Source organism: Podarcis melisellensis (assembly GCF_964234715.1).
Source record: "Podarcis melisellensis genome assembly, chromosome: 5".
Lineage (NCBI taxonomy): Eukaryota > Metazoa > Chordata > Lepidosauria > Squamata > Lacertidae > Podarcis > Podarcis melisellensis.
The window spans coordinates 56,912,331-56,934,286 of record NC_138537.1 but is presented as its reverse complement, the minus strand read 5'-3'; the positions used below and the strand labels follow the sequence as shown (position 1 = coordinate 56,934,286).

Genomic DNA, 21,956 nt, shown 5'->3' with positions numbered 1-21,956 from the left:
ATGAACATGTTAGAGGCGGGCTCTCTTTCAGGCAATTGCCCCAGGTTGTACATATGGAGGGGCCCATGCTATTGTGGGCATCACAACCTTGTTGCCAACTCCACCCCGTCCCCCAATAATCCTACTAATTTGAGCTCCATTAAACTAATGGGGGAAATCTGAAGCTCACTCCCCTTTAGAGTGGTTTTATCCTTTTGCCATTATAGCATGAGTAAATAGTGCTTAGCGCTGTAGACAGTTTTAACAGCAGCAGTCCGGCCCAAACCAACCATAATCAGAACTTCCAGAATGCCCTCCAGGATATCTACTCCCCTCACTGCCATATTCTTATTGGCCAGAAGACTCAGAGAAGAGGAAAAGAAAGAACAACTAGGATTGGACACCAAGAGCAGAGCAAAGGAAGAGACACATTTGGACTGTGTTCTCTCTGTCTGTGTCTCTCTCTTGGTCCCTTGGTAGGTAAATAAAGGTAAAGGACCCCTGGACGGTTAAGTCCAGTCAAAGGTGACTTTGGGGTGTGGTGCTCATCTTGCTTTAGGCCAAGGGAGCCGGCGTTTGTCCACAGACAGCTTTCTGGGTCATGTGGCCAGCATGACTGAGCCAGAAGCCAAAGAGCACAGAAAAGCCGTTTACCTTCCCGCCACAGCAGTACCTATCTACCTACTTGCACTGGTATGCTTTTGAACTGCTAGGTTAGCAGAAACTGGGAAAGGAACGCGGATTCAAACTCCCGACCTTCCAATCAACAAGCCCAAGAGGCTTAGTACTAGAACTCAGGGCAGCACAGTGAAATTGATGGGCTGCTGATTAAAAACAAAACAAAAACAGGAAAGCACAGAAAAGCACCCAGTACATAATTAAATTACAAAACGTACTGTAATAAGATGCAGCCAAGATCACTGGCTTACATGCTCATTACAGTAAGTCTATCAACAGCTATTAGGCTATGAGAGTTAAACAGCAGAGGCAGCATAATAACTATGAATAACAGTTGCTGGAAAGGAAACAAGAGGGAAGTATTGCCCTTATGAAGTAAAAAGTTTACCAAACCCATCAGTTCTGTGTTCAAGTTTACAGATAATCAAAACTGGGTTGATTTTTCCTCCCACAAAACAGAAACCAACACAAAATATCATGCACAATGAAGGAATAGTTGCCATCCATGACGAAAGATCACTTTGTTGTTGTTTCATGTGTGCGTACTATAATCAAATATCTCAGTGAGGAAAAAGGTATAGAAAGAATCCTGATCCTATCTCACTGCCGTAACAATTTTTATGCCCCTAAAGTGCACTAAATGTTTTACAAGGATTATACTGTTTGCTTCTAGGTAGCTGTCCACTAGCTGAATGCCAGACATTCCTTAACAGAATAGTATCTTAAAACATCCAAGCACATATAGACATGCACAACACAATTATGAAGAAAACATTAATGTGAAAACTAATGTAAATTGTACACAGATTTTAAAACATTGCATAACCCTGTTTTTAAAACTGTAGGTTTAATCCTTTCCGAGACTCTTGAACAAGTTACGTAACAGGCAGAGTTTACGGCCTGAATGAAGAGGTGGGCATGCATAATTAACAACCTTGGCTATGGTGAATCATAAGCCATTGTCCTTAAGGTATATTCAAAATGTATCACTGTGCTACAACAGGAATTTCCCACTTTCATCACTAAGAGAATACAGAATGCAACTCATGAATCAGCCAATCCTCTTCATTTAAAATGTTGTTTTCATTTTTTATGAAGCCAGGCTGCCAGGTACATTTTAATTTTATCTTGCAGGCTAAGCAAGGAAGGTTGGGCATTTGATCATTCAAGACAGACCAATGTTTTGTAATATGGAAGTAGAAGAACTGGAATGGCCTCAAGGGGTCCAAATCAAGGCCATAATTGTAAGGGGGAGGGGGATACAGAAATCAACCTACTGCAAAAATACACAAGGAATCCAAATCACAGTCCACCAGAAGCAGAAATCAGAGTTTGCTGCGTATATATCATGAAAGAACCCAAGAATTCCCAACAACTCATTAGCTGAGCCAAATATTTGAGAAAACCACCAAAAGAGAAGTGCCAAAACACATAGATAAAAACAACACTTAGACATTAGTCACGATACAAAATGACACTTAAACATCATCATCTAGAAATTAAGTAGATCAGGGTACCTTTAGCCAGCTACAAGATGAGGCGCCCAGCACAGAGGCTGTCCTGTCCCTACTCAGAAGTAAATTCCTCTCACCTTCCCTTCAGCAGGATTCTTTCCTAATCCAGACCCAAAAACTAATGTTAAACTGCTATTTCAAATGCTGGCTAATCTGAACACACAGTTAACTTTGGTGCTGATATAGTTAAAAGCAGTTAAATGACAAAGCACAGAACTGGGGGAGCAAGAGTGAATGTCCTCCCAGGGAAAAGGTGGGGAAGAGGGGAGTTGCATTTGGTCCCACGGCAGACTCCCGGTGTCACTATCATTTGATGCATGTGTTACCAGAAATAGCCCCACTTCCCTCAACCGAATAGTGGCACCCGATATATGAACTTTTCTCCCCGAAGGAGGATCAGATTATATCTGAATTTGATGCCACTATTTAATTAACTGGTTCCAAAAATGAAAATGTCTGCAATTCATATGCATCTTATTATATTTTTATATAGTTATTATGAACCAATTTAAGCTTCTCTTAGGAGGTGTGGTATAAAAATGTAAAATAATTAACATAATCGGAACTGGCAACATAAACAAATCCCCAAACACTGCATGTGCAGCCTCTATCTAAAATGGCAAACTGAGCATAGGTTATCTGGATGGATGTCAACTACCCAGGTAAAGGTAAAGGTAAAGGCACCCCTGCCCGTACGGGCCAGTCTTGACAGACTCTGGGGTTGTGCGCACATCTCACTTAAGAGGCCAGGGGCCAGCGCTGTCCGGAGACACTTCCGGGTCACGTGGCCAGCGTGACATCGCTGGTCTGGCGAGCCAGAGCCGCACACGGAAACGCCGTTTACCTTCCCGCTGGTAAGCGGTCCCTATTTATTTACTTGCACCCGGAGGTGCTTTCGAACTGCTAGGTTGGCAGGCGCTGGGACCGAGCAGCGGGAGCGCACCCCGCCGCAGGGATTCGAACCGCCGACCTTTCGATCGGCAAAGCCTAGGCGCTGAGGCTTTAACCCACAGCACCACCTGCGTCCCTACCTAGTCCACTGCAAAGTATATTATTATCATGTCCACTGAGCAAAAGATAATACTGTTTCTCTCTTGTCATATCCTCCCTTACTCCCTCTCCCAGGTCCATGACTCTTTCAATAGTCTCTGTATCACAAGTTGGGTCCTCCCTCAAAGAGGGCACGTATTGCAGTAAGACCAGGACAACCACCACCCTGTGTTGTGGGTGGGTACATTTGGTCAGCCACAACACCCAATTGGTAGGTCCCTCGAAGCTGGGTACAATCTGGCCAATGGGACGCAGTCCAAATGGTTGGAGGGACCTATTTATGCCCAGGCACATGTCCCAGAGCTTCCTCTTTTGGCACGTGCATTCGGAACACTCACCCACCTCTCCCTACTTTTAGGGCTTGTTGCCCTTGACCTTCCTATGCCGTTGTGTGTCATCTGTCATTGGGACAGGGGCATGGCAGGAATTTTCCCCACTTGGCTGATTGGCTGTTGCCATTTGGGTTTCGCCTGCTGCGTAGCAAATCATGACAACTTGTAAGGTTGCGGATAGGCTGTGGTTCAGGTGATAGCGATGGGAGAACGCTGTCGCCATCTCTATGTGAAGGGTATTCCGTTAAAGGAATCCAGGGACTCGATGGTTTTGTCAACCCCTGTGAGGGGGTTGTGCCCGTGCCTGAGTCCAGGGGGACATTTGGGTGGTGGAGTTAGCCCGTTCCCGGCTTTCCACTTATCCGTGTTCACCCTTGGCTGACCTATGCTGGTGCCCTGGGTCAGCGCTACCTGCAAGGCAGGGAGCTAGTCGAACCAGAGTCTATGCAACCAGTCCCTTTCTGTAATCAATAAAGTTGTGGCCTAAATTCTGCAAAAAACCAAACCAAAAATTTGAGTCAAGTGTGAATTTATTTAGGGGGGAGGTTTCTGGGTCTGAACATGCAATACCTAAAATGATCTGTATGTAGCCTGTGCAGTTAGACGGAAGTGATATAGAGGGCCAAATTTTAACTACAGCACTACTCACCAAAGTAGTCCATTATTATACAAAGGGATTGTAAAACAAAGCAGTCATTGATCAGAGATTAGCTGGCAAAGAATCCAATCTGTTAGCATTCTGTACTGAACTGTCAACTTTTACAGATCTAAGATGAATTTGGTTCAATTTCTGTCTCCCAAATTCTTAAGGCATTGAAGTTCTGTTATTGTTGTTAATGTGTTTAGAGACTTCTATGTTCAGGGGGGTTTGGCTTTTTAAACATGGGTGATTAAACTTGCAGCCCCGCCCCCCACACACACCTGAGCAAATACAGGATTTTCATCTGACAGTCTCAGGTCCACAGGGTAGAGACTTATCTTATTATCCATGCACATTGGTGGTGCTGTATAAATAGCAATAATCTACAGAAATCTTCCTATTACTTACTGCTACCCTAGCCATTAAGTCTATATCACCTGATACTTCTGTCAGCTTGTCTGCAAAGTCAGGAAGCCTTACCTGATAAATTCAGGTGACCATATACTGTGACTTAAAAGCAAGCCATGCAGTGCCCCTGTCGCTCTGTACTATAAAATAACAGTTGTAACAAGGTTAAAGGTAAGTAAAAATGCATCCATTTTAGACCCCTAAAAGCTGTAGCAGTTTGCAAGACTTTACCCTGTTCACCTCTACATAAATACATCTTTATTTCAGACACCGAGATATATCTGTATCTCATGATGTTTAGCTGGTAACATAACACACTGTTGAAAATCAGACATCGCTCATATGGTCAGATGCCACATGACAAATATTCCATGCACTCTTAGTATGGAATGGCCACGACGTATTCTACTATGCATTCATTTTCTGCCCTAGTGTTGGAGGGCAGTGCTTTCTAGCCACACAGCCTTGCCTTCCTTCAATTCACAATGGGGCAACCACTCTTTTTGACAAAACGGCACTTATGTAACACTACCTGCTTGCAAAATCCCTAGATCCTTCCAGCTGTCACTTAAAACAGCTTTCTTTTATAAATTTGACGGATGTTCAAAGACACAGTCTAAAATAAATATACCATATTTGTTTTAAAAAAATAAAACCGAAACTTTTATCTGTCCAAGGCCAGCCCAAATGCTGCTGATTTATCAGCAACCCCAAAGTGGGTTAGAGCCAACTCTAGAAAAGAAGTAGGCATATCATAAAATCCAAGTGTCACAGAGAACCGAACTCCCATATTTTAAAGCAGAGAACTTCCTTCAATTTAATAGCCAGCTTGAGGAAGAAATAGGGTTGAAGCCAAGAATTAAAGGTGTCCTAGATGACTACCTGCCACAGTTGCTATATTTCTGTAGTACTCCCATACACAGCTAAGCGAAAATGTGTTCTGCAAGAAATCAAAACGTGTCTCACAAAACAAGAGTATAAGGATACAACTACAAGTCGTTTCACAGGCCTTAATAAGGATATAACCAAACATGTGTGTTTCTTATATACTCTACTGATGACATTCATCCTGTTAAGAACAATGCATTTCCACCCCCTATCACTACCATTTCTGGCCCATCTTTATTCCTGTATGAAGTGCTTCAGGATATGAAGCTGAGTCACCCTCACAACTGCATTCTGTGATAATATTTATAAACATCATTACAATGCCTTTTGTTCCAAGGCGGTAATTTCCCTCAGTATATGCAATGGATATTCTGGATGGTTTTATAAATCGCACGCCACAAGATTAGTTTAGCAGAGGGGAAACAGCTTTTCAGGGACATTTATACCCCACTACAGTATCACACTGACAGCACAACCTTTCAGTACAGATACAGGGAATAAGTTATTGAGATGTATATCACAACCAGTAAGTCTCTGGAACATGAGAGATTAGGGAAGCCAGTCACGCACAGGAGTGTATAGCTCAAAAGGAAAGACTATTCTTTGCTGCACTCCCAAGACTGCAGTGGAAATTACAAAACCAATGAATAAATTCAAAGAGTTCTGCGGTTCTGCCACAAACTGATGTCCCTGCTTAAGGGTGGCATATGCATTAAGGAGAGGGAGGTTACAGATTGGTTTACTTTAAGCCGTGGCTTTCGACTGATTTAAAATAATCACAACCTGTTATGCTGGTGCAAAATCAGAACCAATAGTATTGTGCTGATGTGGCAAGATGATCCAGGTTATCCAGCCAGCATAGAAGCATTAATTTATTCTGCTACAGCAGCAACAAGTACCTCTGGCTGGTACATATGGCATAAAGGGTGTAATTATTTAACAACAGACTTTCCCCCTTCAAAACATTAGCTCCAAGAAGCACTGTTGTCATCACAGAAAGGGCAGCTGAATCCATGTCTGCAAACTAGTCCACCTAACTGTTCTCTATGCGATTGGTGGACCCACACACATGATCACATGGTGTAATTTGACAATGCAAGCAGTCCCCCAAAAGGAACACAGCATGCCAGGACTGACTCACTCGCCAAGCACAGAAATGTCATTGTGGTTGTGTCACCATACTGCTGTTGCGACATGCCAAGTAACTGACCCTGTTTAAGGCAATTTGTTTGTTTGTTTATTAAACTCATATTCCACCCTTCATCCAAAGATCACATAGTATTCCAGAGGGTACCCAAGAGGTTTTGTATTATACCACATGCACCATGGCAGTCATTTTGCAACCAGCATCCTTACGACTTTCTCAAAATTCCAGGTGTGCCCACTGGCCCTAAAATTTGATGACTCCTTATACTAAATTATTGAGAGATGATCAGTGAGGCAGAAAATAAAAGAAGTATTTACTCTGTACAGTTCCCAGAACCAGATTTCAGAATGTGAATTATAGGAAAATGATAATGCCATTTAGTTTCTCTCTTAGCTACAATACAGTGGAACCTCTGGTTGCGAACATGATCCGTGTGGGAGGCACGTTCGCAACCCGCAGCGCCGTGTCTGTGCATGCACATGACGCAATTTGGCGCTTCTGCACAAAGCACAATTTAGTGCTTCTGCACATGCGCGAGTACCAGAACCTGGAAGTAACCCATTCCAGTACTTCCGGGTTTCGGCGCATCCGTAACCTGAAAACGCATAACCTGAAGCGTTTGTAACTCGAGGTACCACTGTACATCTTTTTTTCAACTCTCATACCCTTGATATTCATTAGAGACATGCCATATTGTAGAGCACAATCATCATTCACAGCTATTCTGTTATATTATTCTATTATGCGTGCAACTTTTTTTGAGATCAGTGGACAACAAACAAATTTTTCATCATATTGCAAATTGAAGAACAAACACACTACAGCAGACTTAACAAGCTTTTCTTTTCTTTTTTTTAAAGCAAGGGAGCAGGCCATATTTAGCTGGTTTAAACATCAAATCATTCTTGTTTACCAAAGCTAAATTTCCCAACTCTCAAAAACAGGGGGTTGTACCCAATGCTGGGCCAGTGGGCACCCTGCTGGCACAACAGATCTTTTGTTTCCTCTCTTTCTACTGTGCTCCCACCACCACCACCACCACCAAAAAAAGAAACCTGCTCTAGAAGAAACTCCCAACCCCCCAAAGCTGATTTTGAGGAGCCATGAGGGTCTGGAGGAGCAGAACAGAAGGAGCAATTTATTTTGCATGCACTGAAGTCCCCTTCACCAGTGGAGCTGCAGCATTGATACAACCCAAGTTTTTTGTCCTAAAATTTATAACCTATTCAGGGTAAGTGATGCCACTAAGATTCCAATATTACTTTATGTCTGACCTCTATGACATTTACTTCAAAGAACTGTTTAGGGTCAAGACCAATGTGACATTTTCCAAGCACTGGCAATTATTTGGATTCACGTTAACTACCCTGAAAAATGCCTCAGAACGCAGTGGAAAAGTGTTACATCTATTCCCGCCATATGCAAAATGTAACATATGTCTTTGTCTTAAAGTACTTCCTCTGATATTGCTCTTATCAATATATGACAATCAAGAAAAGATTACTCCTGTCCTGCTTCCTCTCAAATAAGTACAGTCATACCTCGGGATAAATACACTTCAGGATAAGTATTTTCGGGTTGCGCTCCGCAGCGACCCAGAAGTAACAGAGTGCGTTACTTCCGGGTTTCACCACTCGCACATGCACAGACGCTCAAAATGACGTCATGCGCATGCGCAGCGAAATGCGACCCGCACACATGCAGACGTGCCTTACGTTCTGTTCAGGATGCGAACGGGGCTCCGGAACGGATCCCGTTCGTATCCCGAGGTGCCACTGTAACTGGTAATCATTTACATATATATATAAGCGCCTTAAATTTTCCAGGCCCATATGCATATTGAAGCAAGCAGAGAACAAAAATAAGCACACCAAAAAGGACACATGCGTGTAGGACGACTGGATTACTAATGCACGCCTAAAATGGCTACAAAGCTTGAAAGCAAAGAATGCCACATACTGCCAACAAACTAAATTGACAAGTTATGCCAGAATCACTTTCCACCCTGGCAGAAATCATTTGCCCACCCCCTGCAATGCAGGAATATGCAGCTGCCCCATAAGGGGATCAAGCTTGCAACCAACTGAGCTATCCTTCTGCCAATTCAAAAAATATAGGCCTTTCAACCACAGATACAACACTAAGGCTACAGCCAAAGCCACTGCCCACGAAGAAATCAATCACATTTGTAACAGCGGCTTGCAATTTGAAACGCTAAGTTCAGCTGTGTGTGACTCTAGTTTTTCTGCTGCCATGACTTCCAGTTAAATTTACTGATGGACCAATTCCAGAAATAACAGTTGACAATGGGACACGGCCATTACTGCATCAGCTCAGAACGGCATATGAACAAGTAATGGTTTGTTGCACGTACGAGGGGGTCTCAGATGTTCCAGACAGGAAAGAACACACCTATGTAACATTCTGAAAGCACAATGGCTACCATGGAACCAGCTGTTGTTGCAGCCCTGGGGTAGGAAGCAGAAGCAGCTCTTATGCCACTCAAGTGACAGATGAATGCAATTGTGTAAGCTTCATACATATAATAATATGGCACCTATCAAGGACCAAAACAGGATGCACTTGCCCACTTACTGATATATTGTGAATAGCCACTTGCAGCTATTCACTACAAGCCATCTGTTGAATATGCTCATCAGCTATAATTAGGGTCTCAAACACTCACTCTCTGTAAAGGCAAATATATGTTGATGTATTTATTCCATTGCATCTACTGTTAAATAGATTTGGATAAATGCATCAACATATATTTGCCTTTACAGACTTAGTCCTTAGCTGTTTGCAGTACAGATAGTACACCTATGTGCAGTTTCAACAGAGCACTATAGAAAAAGCAAGGTGGTTCTCACTTTCAAGGAATGAGCTCACTGAACACCAAAACCAAGAGTCATGACTGCTGTTTTGCTGAGAACCACAATGTTCTCTTCTCTAATGCACTCAGTACTGTATTGCATTTCCAAGAATGTTGGGCACTTTCAGATAATTTAGTCTGCAGTCTACATTTTCAAGCCGTATTTTTATCACAACATTCAAAGTTTTGGGTGCAACCCCAACCCCTGAGCAGCTCAGCCAGCAGCCCATACACAGCTCCAGCATGGCAGAAGGTGGGGAGCGAGGGGTGGGGCCTCTTCTCTGCACCAGCTCCCAAGCCAACACAGCAAAGAGGCCCAAATCAGGCACACTGCAGATCCCCACTAGAGGAGGCTGGCAGAGGTGGTCAAGTACAGGGTACCGTACTTTAACAACTCCATTCCAGGCAACCCCACCACCACCATGCTGAAGGAATCATGATATTATTTTTTTGACATTTGTCCACAATTTCTGATGAACGTTCCAGACTGCAATTCAGACACCCCTAAAGTTAGGCTTTATTATTTCAATTCTTTACAGCAACCCGTTAAAGTTCAACTAATCGCTCTGGAGCCCGGCAAGACTATTTATTTATTCAGGCAATACGTATCATAAACTCCCTCTTCTACTCTCAGCAATGCTTTAGATGAACAGAACCACTTTGGACAGTTGATTCTTAACTGAAAATTTCTTCCAGTTATTCCAAAAAATGTATATTCTAAACCACTTCCATACATCCCATTGGAAAGCATGCCTTCAGAAAGCACAGCAAAGCAATAGTGCAAGGTAGCCTTAAAGGAAGGATAAGCAATTTTTTGCACAGTCCTGCACATATTTGCTCTAGGAGGATAGTTGTAAAGGTTGGCGGGGCAATCTTGTCCCTTCAGTTTTCATATTTCGGTATGAACTGCACCAAACAAATTGTATTTGCAATGCGCAAGTAGAAGCGAAGATGAATTTCTAGAAAACATCGCTACAGAATGCAAGACACCAAATCATCTATTCCCCCATATTCTATTCAAAGTGTAACAGGAAAGCACACAGCTTCTCTTGTGGAGCAGTTAAAACAGAAAACATGCAGTGCCATCAAATTACTGAGTATGTGCATAAGGAATATCGTTCATATCAACCATTTATTAATCTGCTGAAGTGGGTTATTGCTTACAAGAGTGCAAAAGACTAGTCTATCTATAAGTTACAGTTATAACTAACCCAAATACTTATTTTTAAAATGGCCATGTGAAAGGTTAATGAGCAAGGCATTTTTTTCATATGGTAAAATGTGTGAACACTCCCCCATATGGTAAATATTTTTTTCACTATATAAATGATACTGAAGGAACAAAGCCATTTTTCAGCCACTTTTCAGGATTTTGTCATTCACATCAGATCATTCATTAATAGCTTACCAGCCATACCAGTAAAGGAAATACTCTTTCAAGAGTTGTTAAGTGTCTGTACAAGAGTGCAGAAAGCAACCTTATTTGGACCACTTAATCAGAAAAAATATCTATATGCCTAATAATATAAAAAACTTTTAAAAACTAAACTATAAAATACAGTATAACTAACTAAATTATATATATAAGTAGGCTTGCTGAAAAAAGTTTTGAGAATTTATGTAACAAAATAAAGCCGAGGTCAAGACATACCTTACTATATCTTAAATTCTCCCTAACACATGTTTAAATAGTACCATAAATTGTACCATAAAAGCAATCACAGGCCATAGACCTTGGAAAGGACCACATTTAGATTAGCTAAATGCCATTATGCACAGGACTTGAAGATACCTGTAATTAGAGCCTATCAAGTCAAGACCCTACAATTAGGATCTACAATAGATCAAGATGATAATATATAGGCTATGGAAGACCTGCCAGGTCAAAGGAGGCAAATCTAAAACCAGAAACAGGAGCAGAACGTTTTCCAATAGCATCAATTACAGAGCTATCCATAGCACAGCAGGGTATCTAATCTCCTTATACATAATTGCATCCCAAGTAGCAGTATATCACTCTTCACACAACTCCTTTATTACATTACTTATTGAAAATTGTATATCCAACCAAGAGACTGAACAAAAAAAAAGATACAAGGATACTCATGTGCTTGTGCATAAACAAAAATATTCTGTTCACAAGCCAGGAATAGGGCCTTTAAATATTACCCTAAGTACACAGCAGAACCTATGCACCTGGGATCTTTTCAAATCTCACCTGCATGAGGCCAAATGAAAGAAACTGACAGACCCTCTTCCTGGCAGATGATTCTTCTACAATCAGGAACCATTGCAAATAGCCCCCTAATTGCACAGGAGCCACTCACAGAGAGACAGCAGGCACACAGGGAATTTCTACGCAAGTTATTTCATTAGCTGACCTCACAGAGATGCATTTTTAATGAAAGGAGATTTAAACCTTTGTGAACTCCAGGTGTACTTAACATCCACAATACACTGAGTATCATCTTCAACACATTAATTCTTAGCATTTTGAGTGTTCCAGCACTTTTTGTGCATTATCTGTCACGTAACTCTCCAACAAGCCTGTAAGGGAGAAAAGGAATGCTACAAACCTGATGTACCGTCTCCCATGTTTGTTTCTTTAAAAAACAACAACTCAAATACCACCTTTTGAGAGTGTGATCAGGACAGAAGGGGGTGCTTAACCTTTTTGTTTCCTGACATGCATCCGCTCAAAATCCTCCCTTACTAGGTCTGCAACAGTATAATAAAATTCATTGTTTTCGCTTTTCAAAATCCCCCACCGCCACTTTTCCACTAACAGGAGAAAATATACAGGGTCCATAATCCTTTTCCATCCAGAGAAAAAAGCAACATTGGGGGGGGGTTAAGTAATTTCTCCTCTCCTGACTGGCAATTTGAGTGCAAAAGCAGCAATCTGAGCATCAAGATTTAATCATGGTTTGCCTAAAGTAACTAGTGGATTAGCCAGTAGAATTTTGGCTAAGGTTCAGTTTTGAACTGAGGGCTTTTTAGTGCACACTCACAGCCATTACCCTCCAGCTGCTCACAAGTATGAACATCACAAGGACCCTTGCCAGGGTAAAGTAAGTTTGTTTGTTGGTGGGGTGAAATGGATTTAGGGTAGAGAAAGAAGAGGCAATGCTCCCCCACAAAAAATGTATGTATAATTTAAAAACAAATAATGCTTTTTGTCACTCACAACTATTCTTTTAATCAAATGCAAATATAATGCAGATTTAATTGATAGAATCAACTGAGATTTCATTACTCCATAGTGACAGACTTAATACTAATCGATACATCCACTGCCATACTATACAAGATGAAATGCTGCCTACATGTCCAACAAGGAGGTGTTGTTGTTTTTGGGGGGGGGGTGTCAGTCGATTCAGCTGGGTTACCTAGGAAGAGCAAACAAGGATTCCCCTGTGTTTAGCGCGGTGCACAAGAGTCGGCTGGGAGAGCCAGGGCTAAAACAAGCCAAGTGGGCACCAAGTTCCCATTCTCTCTTCTCAAAGACGCACAAAGAATCTTGCAAGTTAGTGGGACAGGAAGCTTCGGAGAATGGGGTGCACAGACCTCGATCCGCTTCATCGGAAAGAAAAGAGAGGCAAACTTAAAACTAAGGAAAGGGCACAGAGACGCCTCTGGATCAAGATCCCCGCACAAAATAAAGACCGTGGCTTCACAGAGAACCAGGCTCAGGGGGTGGAGTAAAGCAGAAAGGGGCGGAATTGCCTACAACGGGACCGAGGGATCCCAATAGTTTTGCCCGGAGATCAGCTCTCCAGAAAGGGCGGGTGCGAGGGGGAGAGAGAGGGAGGGAGTCCCCGGGAGGCAGCCAAGGGGCAGGAAAACACAAGCCGCTCCTTCAAGAGGAAACGCGCCTTGCAATGTAGATGAGAGAGAGAGAGGCGACCGCCCGTGCGCACCCCACCCTTCCCCGCGCGGGCCTTTCTTCCAAGGAATCGGCTCTGTCCCCTCCGACGTTGCTCATGGCAAGAATGCCAGACTCTGCGGGGCAGCCCGCGGAGACAATGAACCCAAGGCGGGCGAGGGAACCCAGTGTGTGGCGGGGGGCACCCAGGCAAGGAGGAGAACCACGACAGCTTTTGTACTGTGCTTTTATTTGTTGCCGCTCTTGAAGGCCAAGCGGAGCCTCAGCAGTTTCTCGCCAGCCGAACTACCAAACTTGGCCGGGAAGTTCGCAGCGCCCGGCAAGGAGAAGCGCAACAAGCGGGAAGAGCCCAGGGGAAAAGCCCGAGGAGGAGGAGAACGGAGAAAGAGAAAACGCTCACCCACGCCGTATTTCTCCTCCCGCTTGGTGGGCACCCAGCGCGTCATGGCGCACGGGAGCCCGAGCCTGCCCGCAGTCGGGGGAAGCCGGCGCACGAAGGCAGGGATGCGCCCAGCGGCGAGTCTAGCGAGCCGCCATTTTCCAGCCTTGGCCGCGGCCGCAACGGGACAAGGAGGAGGAGGAGGAGGAGGAGGAAAAAGTTTGCAGGCGAGGGAGAAGTCATGTGGTACAGGCGGAGTCAGGGGGTTGGAGGCCCTCCCCGCCCCTGGCCGGTAGGAAACCCAGGCTTGGCTTCACTCGACTTCCTCCGGCGGCCGCCTCCGAAGCGAGCCCGCGCGAACGGCGCCCCGCGCCTAAGTTTAGCCCGAAGTCAGTCCCCCTGAGCTCAGCAAAGGAACTTGACTCATATGCAAGCGGACGTGGGTGAGTTTACATAATTCCAGTAAAACTAAAAACAAAACCCGACCAATAAACTATTTACCGTACTATACAAGGGAGTTTATCTGGAAAGGCGGGATTTTAGACAGTTTTGCTGTCCAAAACGTGCCCTGGCATCATTGGCTCAACGTAGAGCTTTGCTTCTCAGTAAGAGTGTTTTGACCCTTAAGAGACTTGAAACTTCAGCTGTCAAGGTTCTAGCCCTTAGGGAGGAGAGACCATGAGCAGGCATATCTACAAGTTGCCTCCCGTCACCTCTTGTCAATGCACCGAACTTCCCCCTCCCCGACATTTGCCGAGGGAAAGACTGATGAGCGGGCACTGTTGGGCACTGCTGTCCAATGGCCCGCATCCAGTACTGGCTCCAGCTGTCCTCACCCCTAGGCTGTGAGGAGAATGTGCACAGTTGACACTGCTTCCCAAAGCACCCAGTGTCTTCACGGGAAGTCAGGGCAGGAGCATGCACTGTTGGTCAGTACTGCCTGAAAGCAGGACCCACAGAAGACATCAGCCCCCAACTCTTCCCTTCCACAACAAAGGCAAGGAAGGGGATTATGTTGTGTGGCTAAAACTGTTCAGCCACACAGCTGCAAAACTATCATCGACCCTTCCTCCCAACTTCAGAGCTGGCCAGCAGCTGGTTAAGTTAACTGAATTTATGTATTGTTTCCAGCAACAGGTCCCAAAGCAACTTTCAACAATAAATATACATAAGCATATTGAAAACAGTAAAATCATTTAGTCACTGGTGCTGCCCAAATGCCGCGGAAAACAACATCATTGCATGATGCTGAAACAAAGACAAAGTTGTTGCCTGGTGGGTCGCTATGGGGAGAGCATTCCATAAATGGAATGGGGGCTGTTACACAGAAGGCCTTTTCTCTAGTCACCACCCTCCAGGCCTCACTTGGAGGTGGAACTATCTCAGGGTGTGTGGGCAGCTTCCTATGGGGTAGCCTTAGCTATAGGGGTCCTGAGGCATATAAGGCTTTAAAGGACAAAACCAGAACTTTTAATTGGGCCCCAAAACAAATTGAGAGCTAGTTCAGTGGGACCAGAACCAGGGTTATATGTCCATAGGGCTGGGTGATACCTGATTTTCAACATCACGATATATTACCAGCTAAATATCACAATATATACTAAGGATGCGGGTGGCGCTGTGGGTTAAACCACAGAGCCTAGGACTTGGCGATTAGAAGGTCGGCGGTTCGAATCCCCGCGACAGGGTGAGCTCCTGTTGCTCGGTCCCTGCTCCTGCCAACCTAGCAGTTCAAAAGCACGTCAAAGTGCATGTAGATAAATAGGTACCACTCCGGCGGGAAGGTAAACGGCATTTCCGTGCGCTGCTCTGGTTCGCCAGAACATAGCTGTCAACTTACAGATTTGAAAATAAGGGACCAGCAGCCAAAATAAGGGACCTGCAGCCTCACCTGTTCCAGGCACTCCAGTCTTCCTGTCCTCCTGCAGTCTGGTCAAACTCATGCTGGTAGCTTCGAGAACACTGTCCAACCAACTTTGTAACCAGAGGTTCAACTGAATAGAATCTGAATCACATGTACCACAAGGCCTATGCAGCCTCAACTTAAGATGGCTCCCTGGCCTGGCTTTGCACTGCAAAGTTTGCAGCAGCACATGCAACAAAATGGTGTCCAGCATTCAAAAAACCCCTCAGCTTGCATTAACTAGCCACACACAAGGCATGCAAGGCTTGACCCCCCAGTCATTCTTAGACTTCTTATTGGGTGATCAACACAGCCAAGCAACACAGTTGGAGCCTCCCTCCTCCCTGGCCGGCAGGGAGGGAGGGAGAGGAGCTGCTTCCTTTGAAATGAAAGGGACATCATTTAAGGGACATCCATCAATAAGGGACAGCAGCGGGACATGGCGCTGGAATAAGGGACTGTCCCTTCAAATAAGGGACACTTGACAGCTATGGTTCACCAGAAGCAGCTCAGTCATGCTGGCCACATGACCCGGAAGCTGTACACCGGCTCCCTCGGCCAATAAAGCGAGATGAGCGCCGCAACTCCAGAGTTGGTCACGACTGGACCTAATGGTCAGGGGTCCCTTTACCTTTATCACGATATATATGTGCGGCAGCAGAGGGCCTTGCCATACCTCCCCACGGTAGCAGAAGGTGTGCCATGCTTCCTTAAAGCAGCAGAGCTGTAGTTTGTTGGTTCTTAACTAGTCCATCCCTGAGGCCAGGCACCAATGCAGAATGATCTTGCCGAACTCTGAAGCTTCAGAATTGGAAATAAGTGATGCCAGTTGCCATGCTTGCCAAAGGTGAGCGGCAGCAGTATACCATGGCAAGTATATTTCTTCCTTTCCAACAGTTTCTGCTGTTGTCTTCCCAATGTAGCTATATAGCAGTCTTCAACATTTTCTGACCCAGAACCCACATTAAAGTGTACTCTGTAACATAGTAGAGCTATACAGCAAATATGTGGAGAAAGGTATACTCCTTCTTGCAAAAACTAAAAGAGGAAAGAAAATATCCTGAGGAACACATAACATTTTCTAGGAAATAAAGCTATTTTTATAGCACCTTTGGATACAAGTCCTTTCTTGTATTGGCACTGGTTTGTTGCACTCCTAAGGCCTGGCAGATTATAAATGAGACTGGAGTTCCATCACTACTGCAGAAGAAACAGAAGGGAAATATGGAGCCATTTGCCAAATGCCAATCTGACCTTTTCCTTAACTAAAACAAAGACTTGAAAAGTAAAACGGCAAGAATAAATTCTAGGGAGTGGGGTGGAAAGGCATAAGTGCCTTGTTGTCAAAGGGCTTTCAAAGCAGAAGCTTGAGCCACACTACAGTTTTTCAGCCTGTCTATTTGTAGAGTTTACAGCTATATCGTATTATTTACAATACTGTAAACCATATTGAGACTACTTTGAGCAGCAGGCAGTATCAAGTCAGCTGAGCAGGGTGGAGTCTCATTGCTTACCTGACTTCCCAGTACAGAGGTCACTGCTGATTAGGCGGTGGGGAAATTGGCATGGTGTACGTGCAGCAGTAGTAGCCCTGGATTGGCTCCACTAGCGCCCCCTGACCCTCTCCCTTTCAGTTACTGGGAGCAACTTGTGTGTTGAGAAGCCATGTAAACAATGCTACTCTGCCCTCCTGATCACTGCTAGAAACAGGAACCTGAAATGCCTTGCAGATCCGAAGGAGAGCTCACAGGAGTTCCGATATGCAGGAATTCCAAAGAAAGGTGCCCAAACCGCCAGAGTGGTCAGGTCTAACAATTTATTAAAGAAAAGTACAAACTTACAGCAAAGGTCTAATGCCTCCCTTCTTGCCCCAGCTCACAGCCTGTCGTGGGTCAGACACCACAACAAGGAACTGGCTTGTCCACACCTAAGTAAAGATACACACATTCTTTATAGGCCCAGGCAGACCACATCACATGGGAACACTGGTGGCTGGTATTAACCATTACCTCCCGCTCTAGTTATCCTTGGGACCTGTGGATGTGAAACACATATGAGCTCAGTGCTACCTATTAGGCAGGGGTCATCTTGACCATCAATATGCTGCAAGCAGGGCTTCCAGAAGAGCTCACCATTTCGGGTCAACACAGCACCTAACAAGTTAAATATATGATAATGATGCTGAAGCTAGAATCTTTTAATTACATCTCTGTTTTCATATACATTTTGGGTTCAGTTTGACAATAAGTTATTAGATACAGGAAAACAGGCGTCATGGAGTCTGATAATGCAATTAACGCCAAATGCAGGCCTTACGTTATACTTTCTATACCTCTTATTTTTCCTTGGTGTCCTGATTCATGCCTGTATGACAATGGTATCCAGGTCTCTCCAAGTGCTTTATCACATTATATTACGGTATATCTGCCAAAGAACAGACTAAGATTCCTACTCCTGTTAATAAACGAACCTTTGAATTCAAAGACCATTGTGATGTGCTGACTTGATCTACGCATCGGCATTTTTGCCTTGGGGTTGGGAGATCAAAAGTCTTTTATCCTCAGTCTTCATGGCTCGTCATCTACTGTATTTAAGTGATTTCAGTCCTTAAAAGACAACTTGTAGATGAGAACAGAAACTTTGATCTAAAGTGTTCGTCTTTCATTTTCTCTAATTTTTGAAAACTCTTGAAAATGAAACAAGTGCTCAAATCACCAGTGTGAAAGGGAAAATTGAAAGCTTTTCTATTGTGACTTCTAGGAACCTGAAGTTAAGCAGAATTGGCATTTACCTAAGCAGTTAACTGGCAGCCACAGACTTTTTTCTTCATCTCAGAAGTTTCTCAAAGCAACCACCAACTTGTAGGACCATACTCATCTGTACCGTACTGCCCTTTGTACTTTCCAAGTGTCCTAACCTCAGGTGTCTGACTTCGCCTCTTTGAGGAAGAAGGCAGTGGACATGGAGAAAGAATCAAAGGGTTAGAGGGCCCAGAGCTGGTCACAGTGGTCCCTGCTAGACCAGAAGCTCCAGTACTGTACAGTAGGAGGACATGTGACCTACACCTTTCCATCCTGAAATGGCCCACCCACGATGGCTGTGTTTCCCCTTCTCATGGAGGCAGTACAATTGCACTCTCTTCAGACTGCAGCTATATAGAGGCATACTCAGAGGTTCTGATTGTAGGCTTTTCAGAGGCATCTGGTTGGCCACTGGGAGAACAGGATACTGGAGTAGGTGGGCCTTCTTTGGTCTGGCCCAGCAGGGTCTTCTTATGAGGAAGTTCACTTACTGGCAGGTGTGGGTAGAGCTAACAACCTATACTCCCTTGCTTAGCTCTTTCTGCATCCTGAGCTTTATATCGAACTACGTGTCTAGAACACCCTGCTCGCTTTGTCTACTAGAGCTATCACCTGGAGCAGAATACACAAGTCGTCTTGCAGGGATGATAATACCCACTACTTAATAATAAGAATCCAGGAAGGTAAGGAGAAATAAACACAACAGACTTCAGAACTCTTAAGTCATATGAGGGCAATGGTTTCCACTAGGTTCTGACTAACTCTTCTCATATTGTTTTCACTTCTCACTTTCCTGGATTCTTATTATCACTCCTTAGATATCATTTGTTCTTCACTCCTCATGACTTCTGCTGCTGTCATAGTGCAGCATCAGTGACAAGCAGGCCAAACACCCAACTTCTGCCATTCATCTTGCATACCCCAAAAAACAATTTCATGCCTTTCACTCAAGAAAGAGGCATAAAGGCAATTGTGGGGGCTTTTCCTGTATTCAGTGTTTGTTCTGGCTTTGTGGATAACATTATTCTGTTCACTTTTTTTTAACTACCGATACCAATCCTGACTCTAAATACACTATTTCATTATGTCCTCTGTCATCAGTAACAACTGAATCAAATAAACTCTTACAAAACTCACATTGATGTGTATCAAAACCTGTGATCAGAAAATTGCTAGTATTGTGGCAAAGTTCCATTTTCCCTTTCCCCCCCCCCCCCGTTGTCATTGCCTTTATTTTTCTAAATAAATCAAAGTCACATGAGAATGCAAACACACTTGTTTCTGTGGCTCAGTGGTCTTAGGTATTCTCATGACACCAATCAGCCTGAGGAAATCTGAAATATACTGTTTAGATAACTAGGATAGGGCTGCCATATGTCTGGATTTCCCCGGACATTACCAGAATTTCAAAGGCGAAATTGACATCTGGAATTTCTGAAAGGCAGCACTTTGTCCTGGATCTTAGAGAAGTCAACCAAAAAAAATCACAGTTTCAGAATCACGTCAGCAACTTTGGGGTTTGTCTAAAAAAATCTCAAAAACTTTTGGGTTTTCCTAAAAAAATATGGCAACCTTAAACTAGGAACTCTGAAAAATGAGACTGGAGCTAAGTGGTGAACAGTGTGCCCCGGAATTAGCACAGAATTTAAATTATGATAGCAAATATTATATTCTGGGTCCACAAATTTTCACGCAGCACTTTCTACCATCCATGGGAACTGAATAAAAGAGCATCTGTAAGGGAGGGGGACTTTGCAGTTTGACATTACTTTGAAACTGAAAGAATAAAAGCTTCCTTAGACTCCAGCAGTCAAGAAAGATTAGGTAACCTTGGGAAACCAATAATATATATTTTTTTTTCCCCTTCAGACTGTGAAATATATTAGTAGATTTTACACAGTGCATTTCTACAAGTAATGTCATTTGCATTATTCTGTTCCACTGCTGGGTAACAACTAGAACAAGATTAAAATAATTTATTCTAATCATACAAACTTCAAAAAAGAACTGAAAAGCAGGCCTGTCTATAGTATCTGCATATTGTATCTCTGCCTCATTTGTTTGGAATTACAAGCCATTTATTAATGTGCTACATGAAATTAAGGGTCATCTCTCTAGAGCTACATAACATCATTTTAAATATTAAATTAAATCCACCCCCACTACTTGCCACCATCAGTATTTGAAATGCCTGGACATGCAATTGGAAATATATTTGGAATGGGGTGAACTGAAACAGAGCTGTCAATCTGAGTTGAAAAATCTTTGTAATAAACGCAGGAGAGATGTCATATGAATGTTGGGAAATAATCAAGTTATTTTGTTGTAATAAGCAGAACTATACAAAATACACACTTTTAACTGTCTGATCCAACTCTCCTGTGCCTAATAATTTGCTTTTCCAATTATTTCAGCTTGGATTTGATACATGGAGAGATCAAGTGTGCTATAAAACCATAAATTACGTTCTGCTGGAGAACATATGAAGAGCCCTACTGGATCAGATCAAAGACCATCCTGTTCTCTCTATGGCCAACTAGTTGCCTTTGGGAAGCCTGCAAGCAAGAACATGACCACAACAGCACATTCTCCACTTCTATTTTTCAACAAATGGTATTCAGAGGCATGCTGGAAGGAGTTCATAGCTCTCGTGGCTAGTAGCCTTTGACAGCCTTGTCCTCAATGATGTGTCCAATCCCTTTTTAAAACCGTCTAAGTTTGTAGCTATCACTACACCTTGTGTAAGTGAATACTGTAGTTTAATCATGTACTGAGTGAAGCAATACCTCCTTCTGAATCTTCCCACCTTTGGTTTCATGGCTGACCCCTGGTTCTGGAATTACGGTACTTTCTCTGTACCAGGCATAATCTAATACACCTTTTGTCACGTATACAATCTTACATGTAATCCTTCCTTCAATAAAATTTTTTTTTTAAATTTCCATCTCATCCAGCATACATTCTACCAATCCCACTTCACTTGGTAAGGTCAAGACTCTGGACTGGGTGCTATGAAGCCAGGGTCTTTGTGCAGTTCTTAATCTCTTTCACTGCAAACCTAATTATAATTACCTGGAAATTGTCTTAAATTAATGGGACAGACTTCTGAATGTATGGCAAAGAAACTCATAAACAGACCCGGTGATCATAGTGTGAGAGTCTTTAATGCAGAATGTGTGGAACAAGGTGATGTTATCAAGAATTAAGTATCGCTCTACTTTTCTGTTTACATATACCGGTACAGTGGTGCCTCGCAAGACGAAAATAATCCGTTCCGCGAGTCTCTTCGTCTAGCGGTTTTTTCGTCTTGCGAAGCAACCCTATTAGCGGATTAGCGCTATTAGCGGCTTAGCGGCTAAAAGGCTATTAGTGGCTTAGAAAAAGGGGGGGAGCGAAAAAAATTGCAAGACAGCAAGCCCATAGGGAAATTCGTCTTGCGAAGTGCATCGAAAAACGGAAAACCCTTTCGTCTAGCGGGT

At 43.5% G+C, this 21,956-nt stretch overlaps 1 protein-coding gene across 4 annotated transcripts in view; it reads right to left on the bottom strand.

Moving 5' to 3' along the window:
* DOCK1 (dedicator of cytokinesis 1) overlaps positions 1 to 21,956 on the bottom strand; it is a 383,360-nt gene that overhangs the window by 353,283 nt on the left and 8,121 nt on the right. For 2 of the 4 annotated variants that reach the window (XM_081912600.1, XM_081912602.1), the window contains exon 1: positions 13,795 to 13,979. The exons of the other annotated variants lie outside the window; for them this stretch is intronic. In XM_081912600.1, the coding sequence (XP_081768726.1) occupies positions 13,795 to 13,840 (46 nt within the window). In that variant the 5' untranslated portion in view covers positions 13,841 to 13,979. Of the gene's footprint in view, positions 1 to 13,794; positions 13,980 to 21,956 lie in introns of those variants that run through there. 4 annotated transcript variants of the gene reach the window in all.